Raw genomic sequence first — 14,743 nt, forward strand, 5'->3', positions numbered from 1 at the left:
AAAGGCACACAGCTAAATAAAGCTCGAGTACCCCGCCGCTGCACTTTTTACAATCCCGCTGTTTGCCTCGTCTCCGTGGGGAATTCAGTAACAACCTGTTTCTGTGGGGAGAAGTCGCAACACTCCACAATCAAAGTAGCCCAGAATTTTAATTTTAAAACAATTACTCTGGAAACAGAATGGCAAAACTGTCACATTTGGATGGCAGCACATGTAGGTCAGTGTAAATGAATGACAACAAACTGCTGCTGAGTCCCTGCTCGCTTGTCTTCTGATTTAGCTCAATCACAAAGATAACATATTCTGACTTGTCCCCCAATTTCATCTCATGTTCTCGCTACAGCTTGGTTAAATGTAACAAAGTTGAACTCCCCACACAGTCACTTTTCCATTATGTTCCTCAACGGCCTCTCTGACCAAGGTAATTACCTCTGCTCTTGAGTCATCGTGAGTCAAAGATAAAGCCCGCAGAGATCTTTCTGCATCAGATTAGCGCTGTGGTTTTTTCGCAATCCTCAGAGAGCTAACGGCTAACGGGTTCGCCGTTCTTCGCCGCGCATGGAGATCTCGCCCTTGTTTGTTTGTTCATTAGCATTTGATCTGTCAGCCGGAGAAAAGATGTCTTTAGTTTTGCAGAGAGAGTCTTGTCAGCATGAGGAACAGAGATAAGGTGAATGTAGTATTTAATTAAGAGGGAGCGGAAGCCTGCCCACTATCTGCGAACACACAGACACCTCACAGCAATTGACCTTAGTGAACATGTCAAGACTTTATCTTGCTCCCATCAGCCTGGAGCAGGAGTTGTGAAGACAGTAAATAGCTTTCTGACAGCACTCTGATTTCAACAACCCAAGTGTGTAGCATCTTTAACTGATATTTGTCAGCTCAGTGAGGCTACATGATTTCACTTTCAGGGTTGCTAAAACACTTGAACGCTAATTAATGTGGGTGTTGCTTTTTTCCCCCTGCTCAACCAGCTCAACTTTTTTTTTCTGTTTTCCTTCAAGATCGCACAGGATGCATCATCAAATTAGAGGAGAATATTTCCTCGAGGTGTGCTGCTAGCATCAGAAATGACTTAAAGGGGGAATGCACTCAAAACAGAATCCACAAGGTGAAATGACTGAACAATAAAAGCTGTTCAGATCAAACAAATATCGTCATGCCATGCTGCAAAATCAGATCTTTTAAAAAACAAGCACAGAGGATTAAAACACATGATGGTTTGGGTTTTATTTGACATTTTCAGCTTGAATTAATTTTATATTTACTTCAGCTGTGAATCCTTTTATGTCTCAGAGTCACAGTGAAAGAAGGAACAAAGGAAGGAGGTCTGGAGGTAAAGGGACACGATTTGTTTTGCAAGCCAGTAGTGACACCAAGAGGATTGCTCTGGTATTACATCTTATTTTTAAAAAGGAAAACAGGTTTGCATAAAACAAAAGCAGATTATGGAAGAAAACAACACCAGATTGGATTTTCGATTCAAGTTTTCTGTGAACACATCTCATGCTGACTTTAAGGTCTTTTCATAAAATGCTGCAGCCGCTAAAGTTAAAAAAATATATTTCCTCAGCATGTGTGTCAAAGATCAAGTGGAGGCAAATGAAAGTTACAGCAAGCAATTTCACTGCGGCTCCCTCGTACAGTGAAATAGAAATGAAATTGTCAGAACCAAGGATAAACCAGCAGCTCTTCTATTCGCCCATGACTGTGGGTGATAATTGTTTCTCAGTTCTTGTTGACCTTATGCAACAAGTCGCAGCCTGCATGAGTCACCCTAAGATGAACGCTCACCTTTTCAGTCTCGAACCAGCTGCTAACAAGGCTTATCAACTTAATGGCAGTGTATTTTTTTTCCTTTTGTCTGTTTCTAACCTCTTTAGAAAACACGAGGCGCATCTCTGTTTGACCTGACCTGAGAATAAAATGATGGTTTTAAATGTTTTTCTTGTTTCACCTTGATCCTCTCTTTCAATCCAATTACACAGAGTCATAGCCTGAGCTTGGGCTGATTATTCTCTACAAACTGCCATGTCCTTGTCATCTGCCCGGCTGTAACTGTGTTACAATCTAGTCTGTAGTCTGGATTTGTGAGGAATGAAAAAAGAAACTCTTGGCATTACTCCTTGTATCCGTCAGAACTGTGAGCTGTGTCAGAGAGTCCCATCGTGTTCAAACATCTTAAGACTGGCATCATTAACGAAACATCACAGTCCTCTCTTTTATCTGCTATTTGCTCCTTTTTATCTCCAGTCTCTCTATTTTGTGATTCTCCAATTTGACCTACAGGTGGTGCCAGAGCTGCCTACATGAATATAAACAAAGCCTTGAAATGTTGATGATTGTTATGAACAGTTGGGATCCACTCCAGGGTTCATGGACCATGAGCGGCCTTTGAAATTTTTCCAGGAGGTCTCACATTTTTTTGCTGAAACTTCACCAGCTGGAGGGATTGAATGACTTCAAAGGCAGAACTGCGACTGCAGCCCATAACCAGATACTTCAAAGGGGTGAATGTGCATGCAAAGCTATACGTTTAGTATACGATCCTCACCTTCTGATACTAAGCATATGGGATCGTGCCCTAAAGGCATGTTTATGAGGTCAACAGGCGTGTGTTAGTTCATGATCCAGCTGGAGTAAATAAGAACACATTGAGGACTTTTAGAAAAATAAACCTCAGACACCACAGGAGCTGCTTCAAAGAGAGATCCTCCTCTGCAGGCTGCTGAGGGTGTGACAGGTGCTGTATTTGGTCAAATGTCAATTCTAACAATGGGAAGTCCGCTGAAGGTCAAACAGAATAAGCCCGGCGGAGAAGTTCAATATCGGTTCAGGGTGCCAGGTGGGTGGTGTAAGAGGAATGTCTGAGGTTTTGGATGAAGAGCGTGCAGTTTGTCGGATTCATGGTGGGTGAAAAAGGTTGCAGGGGGAGCTTGAAAGATGAAGAAGCAGCGGTGTGCTTCGAAACAAGCAGGGGGAGAAGACTGGCCGGGATGAAGCTAAAGAAGTCAAAGTTTTGACGATTTCAACAAATTTTGTGGAGATAACAGCAGAATAAGCATCCAGTGGAAAGCTCATTTATTTTCACCCCAAGCCTTTTTATCCAGGTCAGTTATTTGGTAAATCAAAGTCACGCAAAAAGTTTTGAAGTTGGGTCTCTGCACAACATTTAGTGGAAAAACTGTTGTCTGCAGGTGAGTGATGTTAAATATTAAACATCAGATTACAGAAAATAACCTCTCCTCTAGAGCAATGTGTCTGCTCCTCTTCTGCTCAGCTGGTGTCTGTGTTTGGGTTCCCATAGACAAGATAGTTTCCTGATAAGATCAATCCCTGAAACCCCATAACCCCTGAAATAATTGTATAGAGCAGAGTCAAATAGGCTTATTTCCTGATGGAATAACATCAGGTTACGCTGGATCCTACACAGGATAATGAAGATATTTCATGATTTTATTGTGGATAAAGCTTGTGGGAAAGACAAGGCTGACAGCAGCATCTCAGCCTGTCTGTAAGCCACGATGGCTCGGCCGGAGCCGTCATGCAGCTGTCATGTTTCCTGCTTGAAGCAAGTATGATACAACAGATCATAACAGAGATCATAAAATTCAGAGATGGACTTTGTTTTTAGTGTACTCTTCCAAGATTTTTAGTAGCACCATTTGGCCACACATATGGGAATTTCTGGGGGCGCCACATCCCTGATGAGGCTCAACATAACCTCAAATTTATCTAAAATCTGGCACCTCTTCATCGTATAACCACGTCTCGCATTATGCCCAAGGGGAAACATCCGGTTAATAAAAATGAAGCCTATGGGGAAGTGCTAAAAGTTGCTGTGCATCGAGGATCCGCTTGAGGCTGGCTGCAGAAAGACCAGAAGTCACGTACACACCCAGCCATAAAAACTGACTTTTACAGCATAAAAAAAAACTTATTTACAGCCTGGTTCAAAAAATGGCTTGGGTCTAAAAAGCTAATTTTGCTATCGACACACGATTCTGGGTTTTTTTAACTCGGCGGTTTAAAAGTTATCATTTGATTGTCCAATCGGAGGCACAGCTCAGGTCACGTGACTGACAGGCGCCCTGTAGCTGTTTGAAGAAAAACTTGCAGTCGGCGTCAACAAATGTGGTTGCGTCGACGGATTGGCTTCATTTCATGGTTTCAGGAACAGACGGGTGACATCACAGAGACCACGCCCATGTTTTACACAGTCTATGATTATGCCTTATTTTGTTTGGTGCTTTTTCATAATTTGATTAGATACAGATGCTATTAAAAAAGAATGCTACCCCACTAAAGTTGTTACAAATGAAGGAAAAGTGAAAAAGATAGAGAAAAGTTATTGAACTAGAGTATAAACATCTCTAGTTCAAACTCCAGCATGAGCTCTAACTGGGTTTTCTTGGCTTTAGGAACCAGCCTCAAGTGGATACCAGAGGAACTGCAGTTTCTTTGCACCCCTGCATTGATCTCATTTTAATACCTCAAGGGAATGAACATGAGGCAGCACTGAGGGCAACAAAATGTGTGCAAATACATGTTTCCCAACAGCAAATGCAACACTAGGGGACAGCCTAATCTCACAAACCACAATCAAATCAATATGTGGAAGGAGTCGGACACTTTCCTCCTCTGCCTGTTCAAGCAGCCCGAGGAGCCACTGGACCCCGACCATCTCTGAGAGGAAAAGTGGAGCAACATCCTGCCCTCCAATCCAACAATAGCTGCAGAGCTGGTGAGAGCATCTCTAAGCTGCTGCTGCTGCTGCTTATCTCTACGCATAAACTTACACCTGAAGCAGGGGTGTTAATAACAACAGTATTCAAAGGTGTGACATTTGGCTCATTTATTTTTAAAGGTGTGTTAGCGTCAAAGCTCTTGGAAGAAGGGAAGAGACCTGAATGAATGAGGAGGGAGATGCTGGAATTAAGTTGAAAGACTCCACAAAGTAAAAAATACGACTCTCCAATTCGTGAAATTTACCAATCTGAGGAGGGAATGAAAGCAGCAGCATGTGATAATGGACACATGAAAGGCACTGTGTTAAGATTATGAATTAATAAGGCATATAAGGATAAATGCAGAGAATACACTGTGCTGGATAATAAAGGATTCAAAGGCCGCCAGTACGGAAAATTACATTTAATTATCTTGGGGATTATTACTGCAGAGCTTCAGTGCTGCAGAGATGAAAACCATGTTGCATTCTGCTTTTATTTATGGAGCCTCCTGCTGTGGAGGAAGCTGCCCTAGGCTCTCAGGGCTCCAAGTGGGGGTTGTGAGGTGGCTGATAATGTGACCATCATCTCTTTTTTTTTACCCCCACCTCCTCGGATACCCGGGGAGGCATGTTCTCAGACTGCCCGCTGTTTGATTTCTCATATCTAAAGATGTTTTTCATGCTCTTACAAACTCCCTCACTGCTGCAGCCGGTCCTCACTCTTCCTCATGTTAGTTCCTTTCCTCCCTTTAACCCCCCTGATCTTCCTCTCTTGAGTCTTGCTCTGATATAAAGTCCTTCTTTTTGTCGTTCAGTGCAGTTTGAGGAGATCTTGGTCTTGTTGGAGAAACACTGCACCTCCCTGGTGGATACTGAGTTCTTGGAGATTATGCATGATGCAGTGTGTCTGCGCTCTCCTCGCTGTTGTCCCCGTACATTTTTCTGCTTAAATTCTTTAAAGTAGCTGTTTAAAGTCTCATCTGACCTTCTTTTCACTGTCAGAACAGAGACTTCTCCACAGGCCTGCAAACTCATTTTTAACTCCTTGGCAAGGTATAAGCAAGAAACCGACGATCAAAGGAGTGTTTTGTTTCTTTTGCTTTCTATAAATAGGTCACTTGCGCAAATATCCTGAGCTTTAAAGTTGAAAAGAGTAATATCATACATAATAATGTGTAACGTTCTGGCGTGAAGGTCTCAGAAGAATCTGTGTTGCCTTGTTGTGTGCTGTGTCACATCCAGTCTGATGCAACAAAGGCTTGTGGGAGCCCCTGACAGCAATGTTCCTGCCAGACTATGGCAGAACAGTTCACTTGGTTGCCGAGTGTTCTTGTAAGCTCCAGCTGGACACAGTTGACAAAGAGAGGACGCACCATCTGCAAGGAACATATATCTGAGGCAGTACCCATCATCCTCCGTGGCACGGTTCCAGCTTCATTTGTGCACGCCTGACCTTGGAGCACATAATTGTTAGTCATCATCATTTTCTTGCAGTCATTTGTTATGCTGATTCCTCAGGTGCACGTGTGAGCGTGTCTGTGTGCTGAGGGAGCGCTCCCAGTTGGTGGAGATTATGTTCAGTGTCATGGAAGACTTAGAGAGACACTCAATGAGACTCGTGTCATGCTATTGCCTGTGTGTGCCTCATGGTTCCTCTGAACATGGATTACCACGCTGCAGAGGCAAACGTGTGCACACACTAGACGTAAACACGCAAAATCCTGCAACATAATCTGAAGGAATATTTGATTAATTTCAAAAATCTTTCTCATCAGACACTGGGGGCGGCTGCTATTTTGGGCCAAATAAGATATAAACCAGCTGCACAATTAGCATCAAACATAAATGCTAATATATGCAGAAGTAGTGGTGTAATGATGGGGTTCATCCAGTGCTGAAGCTCTACACCAATATGCAGCGCAAACCTCTGAAGGCAGAAGAAACAGAAGCACAAATGAATCGCATGCAGCATGAATACAGTCCTCATACTCTTTAATATGAGCCACAGGCAGTGTCCCTGATGCGCCTGCTCTCGTCCCATGTGAGCCAGAGCCAAGTGGAGAGGATGATGGATACTGCTCCACGAGGACACGGCCGTATACAGCGGTACTTGACATGTTTCCTCATGAGTGATGGCACATCGGGCTGGGATGGGACACGGCTGATCTTTCACTTTACCTTCCTGCTACCATGACTAAACCTCCTCTGCGCTTTGTATGCAACACCACAAGTTCAGATGCCAAAGCTGATATATTAAACAGGAAGGAGCTGAATAATTGCTTCTAATTACACCTCCGTGAACTCATATCAGGGCTGTTTGGTTTTCATTAAGATTCGGTGGAAATGCACTCTGTGTGACTCCTGTCTTTAATTTGAATAAACCAACAGGCAGTTGTGCGCCTATTTTGAGAGATTGTACTTCTATTTTTTTTTTCTGCAGGAAGAGATAATCAATACACAACCTTCCTGAGGGGAGCTCAGGCAGTGGATGACATGCTTATTAACGGGTGTACCGCACAGGATATATCAGCAGTGACATGCTGCTTTTGAAGGGTTGAAGTGGGATCATTGTGACAGTTCACCCAGAGGTTTACAGTCACCTGAATTTTGACTGCGCAATAACAAACCCTGACCTTTGACCTGCATGATAGATTTGGGAAAAAGGGGGATACCCTGTGGACAGATTCATATGTATCTTTTAATTTTTTTCTTTTTTTCTGAGAGGTCCAAAAATAGCTCTGATGTTGTATTCAAAACAACACTCCCAGTGTGATGTTGCACGTAATGAGTTCACACCAGGTCAGAACCTACTCATTGTCACCCTTGTTTTAGTCTGTTTTACTCTCTCCTCAGCTTCAGATTGACAGATTACGCTCTTTCTCTCCCAGGATGAATAACATGATAAGCGGTTTAAGAGACCGCTTGAGTTGCGCGCGCCTACTCCAGTGAATTATTAATTTCTTTTTTCTTTATTTTTTTTTTTTTCGGGTACGTGTCTCCACTAGGTAGGTCAACATCTTTTGAGGGGGAAGTATCTCTGTAGGATGCTCCAGTGAGCTGATTCTTTGTGCATGAAATGACTTGACAACCTCCCGACCGCCGGGTAGTGCGTGCGTGCGTGCGTGCCTACGTGCGTGCGTGCGTGAGGGGGAGATACAGAGAGAGCGAGGGAAAGAGAGAGACAGGGGGAGTAAGCAACTTTGTTACCAGGCATAGCCGTGTCTCCTCCGACAAGAGAAACACTTGGCAGTTATGGTTGATCAGCGTTTCTTCGCGTCCTCATCGGCGCGTCGGAGAAGTGCGCGTCCCGTCTCCCGTTAAATAGATCCCCATTTCCTCCTTTTTCGCTTTTCACGGATTAAAAAGATGAAAGACGCGCCGAAACACCTAACGAGCCAACATCTTCATCAATGTGCGTGAGGTATGTGTTTGAGTTAGACACAAATTATGCAGGCTGTCTCCTGTCTGACAAGGCGTGCTCTGTGATGCTCAGTCCCCCAGCCAACAATGTGTTAATTTGCATAGCTTTCCATTCAAACTAATTGCATTTCTCATGTCTTAACTAGCAAACACTATACGGCTTCTTCCTCCCTCCCCCTCACAGCAGTATTTGGAGCATTGTTTTGTTGCTTATGTCTCGCTTTGACCTTGCTTTTTGTTATTTTCATAGCTTGAAGGAGTTGCTTTCTGCCCTCTTTTGTTTGAGCCATTTTATATCAGCAGCCAACAAAGCCAGAAGTTACCTCTGGGTAACAGCAAATGAAGCTTTGACTCATGCAGGCTGCAGCTTGCTCTGTGTATATGTGTGTGTCTGTGTTTGTGTGTGTGTGTGTGTGTGTGTGTGTGTGTGTGTGTGTGTGTGTGTGTGGAAGTTGCTTTCACTGCCCACTGTTTGACATCACCATGTGTGTGTCTTTTATTTCTAGATGACATTGAGGATTTCTTAGCCGGACTGTGAGCTTGGCCGTCATTTTTTGCTGGGAAAAAATGCATCTTTGGATTACGTGTGTTTTGCTAAGTGCAACGTCAGTGTGCACTGTGGAGATGTTTGGCAGCTATGGAGAGATTTGTCAAAGACTGTGTGCCTGTGAGGAGAGAGAGGGGATACTGACAGTGAGCTGTGAAAACAGAGGAATTGAAAGTCTCTCAGACATAAGCCCGGTGTACTTCCCTCAGTATCATCTGCTGCTTACAGGGAACAGGCTGAAAAAGCTGTCTGCCAATGATTTTGTCGACTACAAAGGACTTACAATACTACATCTTGGAAATAACGACATATCTGAGGTTGAAGCTGGAGCTTTTAATGGACTTCAGGGATTAAAACGATTACATCTCAACAATAACAAAATCGATGCCTTGAAGGAAGAGTTTTTCTTTGGACTTGAGAGTCTGGAGTATCTTCAAATTGATTATAATTCCATCACTCATGTGGCGCCCAATGCCTTCAGCAGACTCCGGCAACTGGAGGTCCTGATCCTGAATGACAACTTAATATCAGCTCTGCCTGTGAACATTTTCCAGTATGTGCCATTGACTCATTTGGACTTGCGGGGGAATCAGCTCAAAGTGCTCCCCTACTCGGGTCTGCTGGAGCACATGAACAGTGTGGTGGAGCTGCAGCTGGAGGAGAACCCGTGGAACTGCTCCTGTGAGTTAATAGCTCTTAAAACCTGGCTGGAGAGCATTTCCTACACAGCTTTGGTCGGGGATGTTGTTTGCGAGTTTCCTTTCCGGCTCCATGGGAGAGATCTCGATGAGGTTTCAAAACAGGAGTTATGCCCGAGGAGAGCGATTGCTGAATATGAAATGCCACCACTGCCACATTTGAGCACTGATGCATACCATAGGACACCGCCATCTTTAGTCACGGCTTCCTTAACCTCATCTGGGATTGCACGGTCCTCATCAAGACCCACCAAGGGACCACGCCAGTCAGGAAAATTAAAATCAAGACCGACTGTGCGCAGCCCGTCAAACAAACCCCAGAACTATGGCCAGATCATTTCTTATCAAACCAAATCTCCTGTGCCTTTAGACTGCCCAGCTGCCTGTACCTGCAATCTTCAAATCTCAGACCTTGGTTTGAATGTGAACTGCCAGGAACGAAAGATAGAGCATATCTCCGACTTAGAGCCCAAACCTTACAATCCCAAAAAGATGTACCTAACAGGGAACTACATCCCGGTGGTGCGTCGCTCAGATTTCACTGAAGCCACTGGATTAGATTTACTTCATCTTGGTAACAACCGCATTGCTCGCATACATGACAGAGCTTTTGGTGATTTAACTCATTTAAGGAGACTTTACCTTAATGGGAATCTGATCGACCGTCTAACTGCCGATATGTTTTATGGTTTAGAGAGTCTGCAGTTCCTTTATTTAGAGTATAACGTCATCAAAGAAGTTTCTGCTGACACCTTTCAGAACGTTCCCAAACTTCAGCTTCTTTTCCTGAACAACAATCTCTTAAAAACTCTCCCAGTAGGAACATTTAGCGGCCTGACGTTAGCCAGACTAAACCTTCGCAACAACCACCTGAGGTATCTCCCGGTTAGCGGGGTCTTAGATCAGCTTACAGCTCTGGTGCAGGTCGATTTGTACGAGAATCCTTGGGATTGCTCTTGCAGCATACTGGAGTTGAAGATGTGGCTTGAGCAGCTTAGCACAGGCACGGTTGTAAACAATGTCATCTGTGGCTCCCCTAAGAAGCTCGCAGGGGAGGATATGCGATACATCAAGACAGCTAATTTCTGCCCTAATAACTCTGAGATACTTGCCTCCATGATCCCACCCTCTGAAGAATCTTTTCCTGGCAGCACTATCACCATAGAAACATCCTTGGACTCAGACACATATTACAGCACCATCCCTTTATCTGTGATGATTCTTGCCCTTCTCCTCATGTTCATTGTTTCCGTGTTTGTGGCTGCGGGAATGTTCGTGGCAATGAAAAAGAGACGACAAAAGAGTCAAAACAAGCAGAATAACTCGATGAATGCTTGCATCAGCTCCCTTAACATGGAGTACGGCCTCTATAAAAAGGGAGCCATTCCCAAAGTCAGGACATCTGCTGGGCATGTATACGAGTACATCCCACCTCCCGCGGAGTCCTCGTGCAGGACTACAGCCCACACTCCAACAAGCAGCAAGTCAGCGGAAGGACTCAGAGACTTCGACGAGTTAAGCGGCCCTTTTCTGGGGAACTCAGATGAAGAGGCAGCCAGTAATGTGATAAGCTCAGAATACAGTGCTGCGACTCCAGAGCCTCTTAATAAGCCCTCCACCCCCCACCAAGATGATCTGTGTTACTACAGAGACGTACTCGAGCCTGACAAGCACACACGCTACAGCAATACATTACCATCATGCAAGCATACGACACCCTCGTCCAGTCAGTATACCTCAGACTTTGATGCAAGGCATCAGTACGTTCCACCGGACAGAGTGCAACAGACAATACTGTACTGTACAGCACCAAGTACTGTTTATGTGGAGCCCAACAGGAGTGAGTACTGGGAACTGAAAGCAAAGCTCCACATTGACCCTGACTATCTGGAGGTTCTTGAAAAACGAACAACTTTTACACAGTTTTGAAAGACTCTGCCACAGGATGGCCCGCACAGATGCACTGATGTAATGTAACCATTTTAATCAGGAAACAGACCATGATGAAAGCGACTCTGAGAGCTGCTGTGTGAATTTCTTAGTATCACGCCATACAGGACTGAATAATAAAGGGGAACACTGCTCATCGGAGAATCACTTAACCCCTGATCCCTGTGGTGTAACGCAGTGGGTCTGAATCTGTAAATACGAAACAAGCAACCAGAGATTCAGGGCTCTTATGACTCACCGCGCCATAAAATACACCCTGAAGCTGCTTCATTGACAATAATGAGAGGCTGAGATTTCACCTCAGATTATTCACAGTTCACGAGTGTTAATGAACGGAGCATATCTCTTCTAATCCCCGCATAAACCAGGATTTTTTTACAGTTGTATTTACTGCTCCCAGTTCTGTCTTTCCTGATTTATTCTCACTGAAACTCAAACATGGGGATAAATTGAATTAATTCCGCAACTTGGACCTGGGTGTAGGTGTTTAAAAAAAAGGAGTCACGTGGCCTACACATCTGTTATGGAAAGTCTGCTGTAGTGAAAACTGACAGATTTAGTGGTGCAGTTTGTCTCCCAAAATGCACAGCTCTGGGATGATCACATTGATGCACGGGGGGTCATAAAATAAATTTGGGTGTAACACTTTAAATCACAGATTACGAGGCTGGTAAATCTCTGCCTATCTCGGATGCAGATTTTTGAGAGAATATTTCATGTCTCTTAAAACTAAACTGACCGAGTGCTCAGTACTGCAGTCTGTGAGAGTCAGCGGTGGTGGTGGTGAGCCTGCAGAGCCTCAACAACTCCCAAACCACTGCACTTGTGGATTGTGGACACATGTTGCACTTTTTTGAGTTAAATATTTATGTATTGAAACTGTACTCTGCAATGTAACTAAGGTACTATAATCCCATTGTGCTCGGATGGATTGCAACTGAAACAGGGTTAGGAAACAGGACTCTATCATTTTTCACAATTGGTCGTAAAGCTTAGAAGCATATTGTTAAAAATTAGTGAGTACAAAGAGTAAGACAATATGCAAAATTTGACCCTCAGATAGATTTGTTGTATTTACACATCCTCTTAATCACTCATTGACCCAGTTGCAATGCATTTGACATGACGTGCAATATAAGAGTCTATATCACATCTACATATCCCCCTGCTTGACTAACAGTCTCTCCATATGATGCATTGTAAATCACTATTTTTATACAAATGTGTCTTTTCTTTCAGTTTTTCTTTTGTGAAAAATGCACTATTGACTTCTACAGGTCAACAATGATGTCACGTTCTGAAATGCACAGTTTGGTAACACGGGCACATAGCCATAAAAGTAGGTTTGATAAATGCATATATCAAAGTTACACATGCTATAGAGTCTTGCACTATGCATAGATAAAGAGTATGTATGGACAATCTGTACAAAAGCCAACAGTTCATCCCTTCTCTTTTTTTCTACTTCATGTGTTTGAAACATCAGGCAGTGAAAGGGTTAACTGAGAGGATTCATGTGTGTTGCGTAAGTGTGAAAAACACTGTCTCATTAGCCGGATTTGTTTTGTTTCATCTCTTTGGCGTGGGTATGAAATGTTTCCAAGTGTGGCAACTTCACTGCAATCAGCAGTCTCACTTTCTCCCTCTTTCACACAGGGGGCTGATGGGTAATGTAAAGAAAGGTGCAAAAAGGTCTCCATGAGCTTTCGCTGTTAGATGAAAAGCACAAGGAATGAATGAATAGAGTGGTCTTTATGCATAAATATGTCCTATGCTCTACAATCCCAGCATATCATTCAGCCATAATGCAGTCTGAACAATTTCTGGGTCAAAAGTGTAAGCTCAGAGATCTGACTCCTCCTCAGAGTTGAATTCACATCCTATGCAGTATAACGCTCTAAAGCTGTCATCTTAAGTCAGATAATTAGAGGGTACGGTGCATCTGGATCCTGTCTGCATGTCATCATGTATTACACTGCAGTATTAGTCATTCTTTTACCCAGAATGCAGGCCTGGTTTGTTGCCTTTTATATGTTCTAGAGTCACTTTGTGATTATCTTGTCACTTGACCTGCGAGTGCTCTTTGGGAAGTCATCAGAACAAATGAAAACGACATGACGGAGCGTAGGATTTTACTTTGAGACGTGCAGGGCTGCTTGTGTTTGAACAGGAACAAAGTTAATGGTGCAAACACTTGTGCACAGACAGATACTCCTGACAAAATTTCTTGTAAAAAGGGACCAAAGTTGTGTTGCTTTTTTTTTTTGTCACTTCTGAGCCAAATTGGATTTTAAATTTTGTACAGCCAATTTAACAAATTAGAAGATTCAACGTCACACCAGGGGAAGAAAAGCCAACTGTATCCACTTTTATTTGTCATGATGGGTCTTTTTACCAATTTTGCAAAGGTGGCTGTGTACTGGGACAGTTTTTACTGTAAATAACAGAAATTTGTAAAATGTCGTCCTCTTTTTGTAATCAATGACCAAATGCAGATTTCTGTCACGTATACGAATACAAACACTGATAATCCAAAAATGTGTTCAACTGAAATGTAACTGTCCTGTGTTTATGTGCAAAGAACAGGTCCAGTCAGTGTCTTACTCTTACTCTCATGGTTGCTTTGTTGGATTTCATATGAAACAGTAATTTTCTATGTCAGACTCTCAGATTTGTAAATAGAACACTTCATCAGCATTTCAATGCAAACTCGCATCGGCACTGAAAGCAAAAACTGGTCTCTTATTGCAAAAACACAGTGCGACTCTGAGTATGTGGGGTAAATATATCAACAATGTGCTGTTTCTTTAGTTGTTAGCTGATGAATAAAAGATATGCATTCATTTGGTATAACCTTGTTTTTGTGTTCCCTTCCAAAACATGGCGTGTGCAGTAAATGTCAGCGTGCAGCGGGAGAACAGAGCTTCAAATGTTGTACTAAACCCCAAAGGCAATTTCAGAATATTACAAAAATTACAATATCCTGTTAAATGTTCAGATAAACCCATTTTCACGGTTTCAATTAGGCGAATGGGAAATAAGAAAGAGGGCTGAGTTTTATAATCATCATGGTGGAGTAGTTGGTACTTAACCATGCTTAAGTTTTAGTCAGAATCACCCAAAGACATTCTGACTCAGAGCTTAAACAATCAATTCTGTCTGAACAAATGAGCTGATGCCCAAAGTGTTCAAACAGCTGCACAAATAGCAGCGTCAGCGCAGGCCTGGGGCAGTATCACTAAATGAACTTAACCAAATCAGAGTGTGTTGTACATGTTTGAACTCAAAGTGTTTGATCTGCCGCTTCACAAAGTGTTAGGGTTGATGAGCATGATGCTGGAAGAAGAGAAATCTGAATATAACTTCATGAACACGTGCACGCCAAAATAAAAACAT

At 43.1% G+C, this 14,743-nt stretch overlaps 1 protein-coding gene across 2 annotated transcripts; it reads left to right on the forward strand.

The window, feature by feature from the left end:
* Window positions 1-7,906: 7,906 nt before the first annotated feature.
* Window positions 7,907-14,204, forward strand: slitrk5b (SLIT and NTRK-like family, member 5b). 2 transcript variants are annotated; one of them, XM_074695390.1, is made up of 2 exons: window positions 7,907-8,153; window positions 8,659-14,204. In XM_074695390.1, the coding sequence occupies exon 2, from the start codon at window positions 8,720-8,722 to the stop codon at window positions 11,324-11,326; it is 2,607 nt and encodes an 868-aa protein (XP_074551491.1). In that variant the 5' UTR covers window positions 7,907-8,153; window positions 8,659-8,719; the 3' UTR covers window positions 11,327-14,204. The 2 variants fall into 2 exon arrangements, with proteins under 2 accessions (XP_074551491.1, XP_074551492.1); XM_074695391.1 differs by having other exon boundaries at window positions 7,907-8,144.
* Window positions 14,205-14,743: the final 539 nt, after the last annotated feature.

This window comes from Halichoeres trimaculatus, unplaced genomic scaffold (genome assembly GCF_033239565.1).
Source record: "Halichoeres trimaculatus isolate MK-OKI-2021-1 unplaced genomic scaffold, fHalTri1.1 fHalTri1_scaffold_19, whole genome shotgun sequence".
Taxonomy (NCBI): domain Eukaryota; kingdom Metazoa; phylum Chordata; class Actinopteri; order Labriformes; family Labridae; genus Halichoeres; species Halichoeres trimaculatus.

What these genes read in the sequence shown, in the direction of transcription:
- slitrk5b (XM_074695390.1), top strand. Translation starts at nt 8,720, where the DNA reads ATGCATCTTTGGATTACGTGTGTTTTGCTAAGTGCAACGTCAGTGTGC.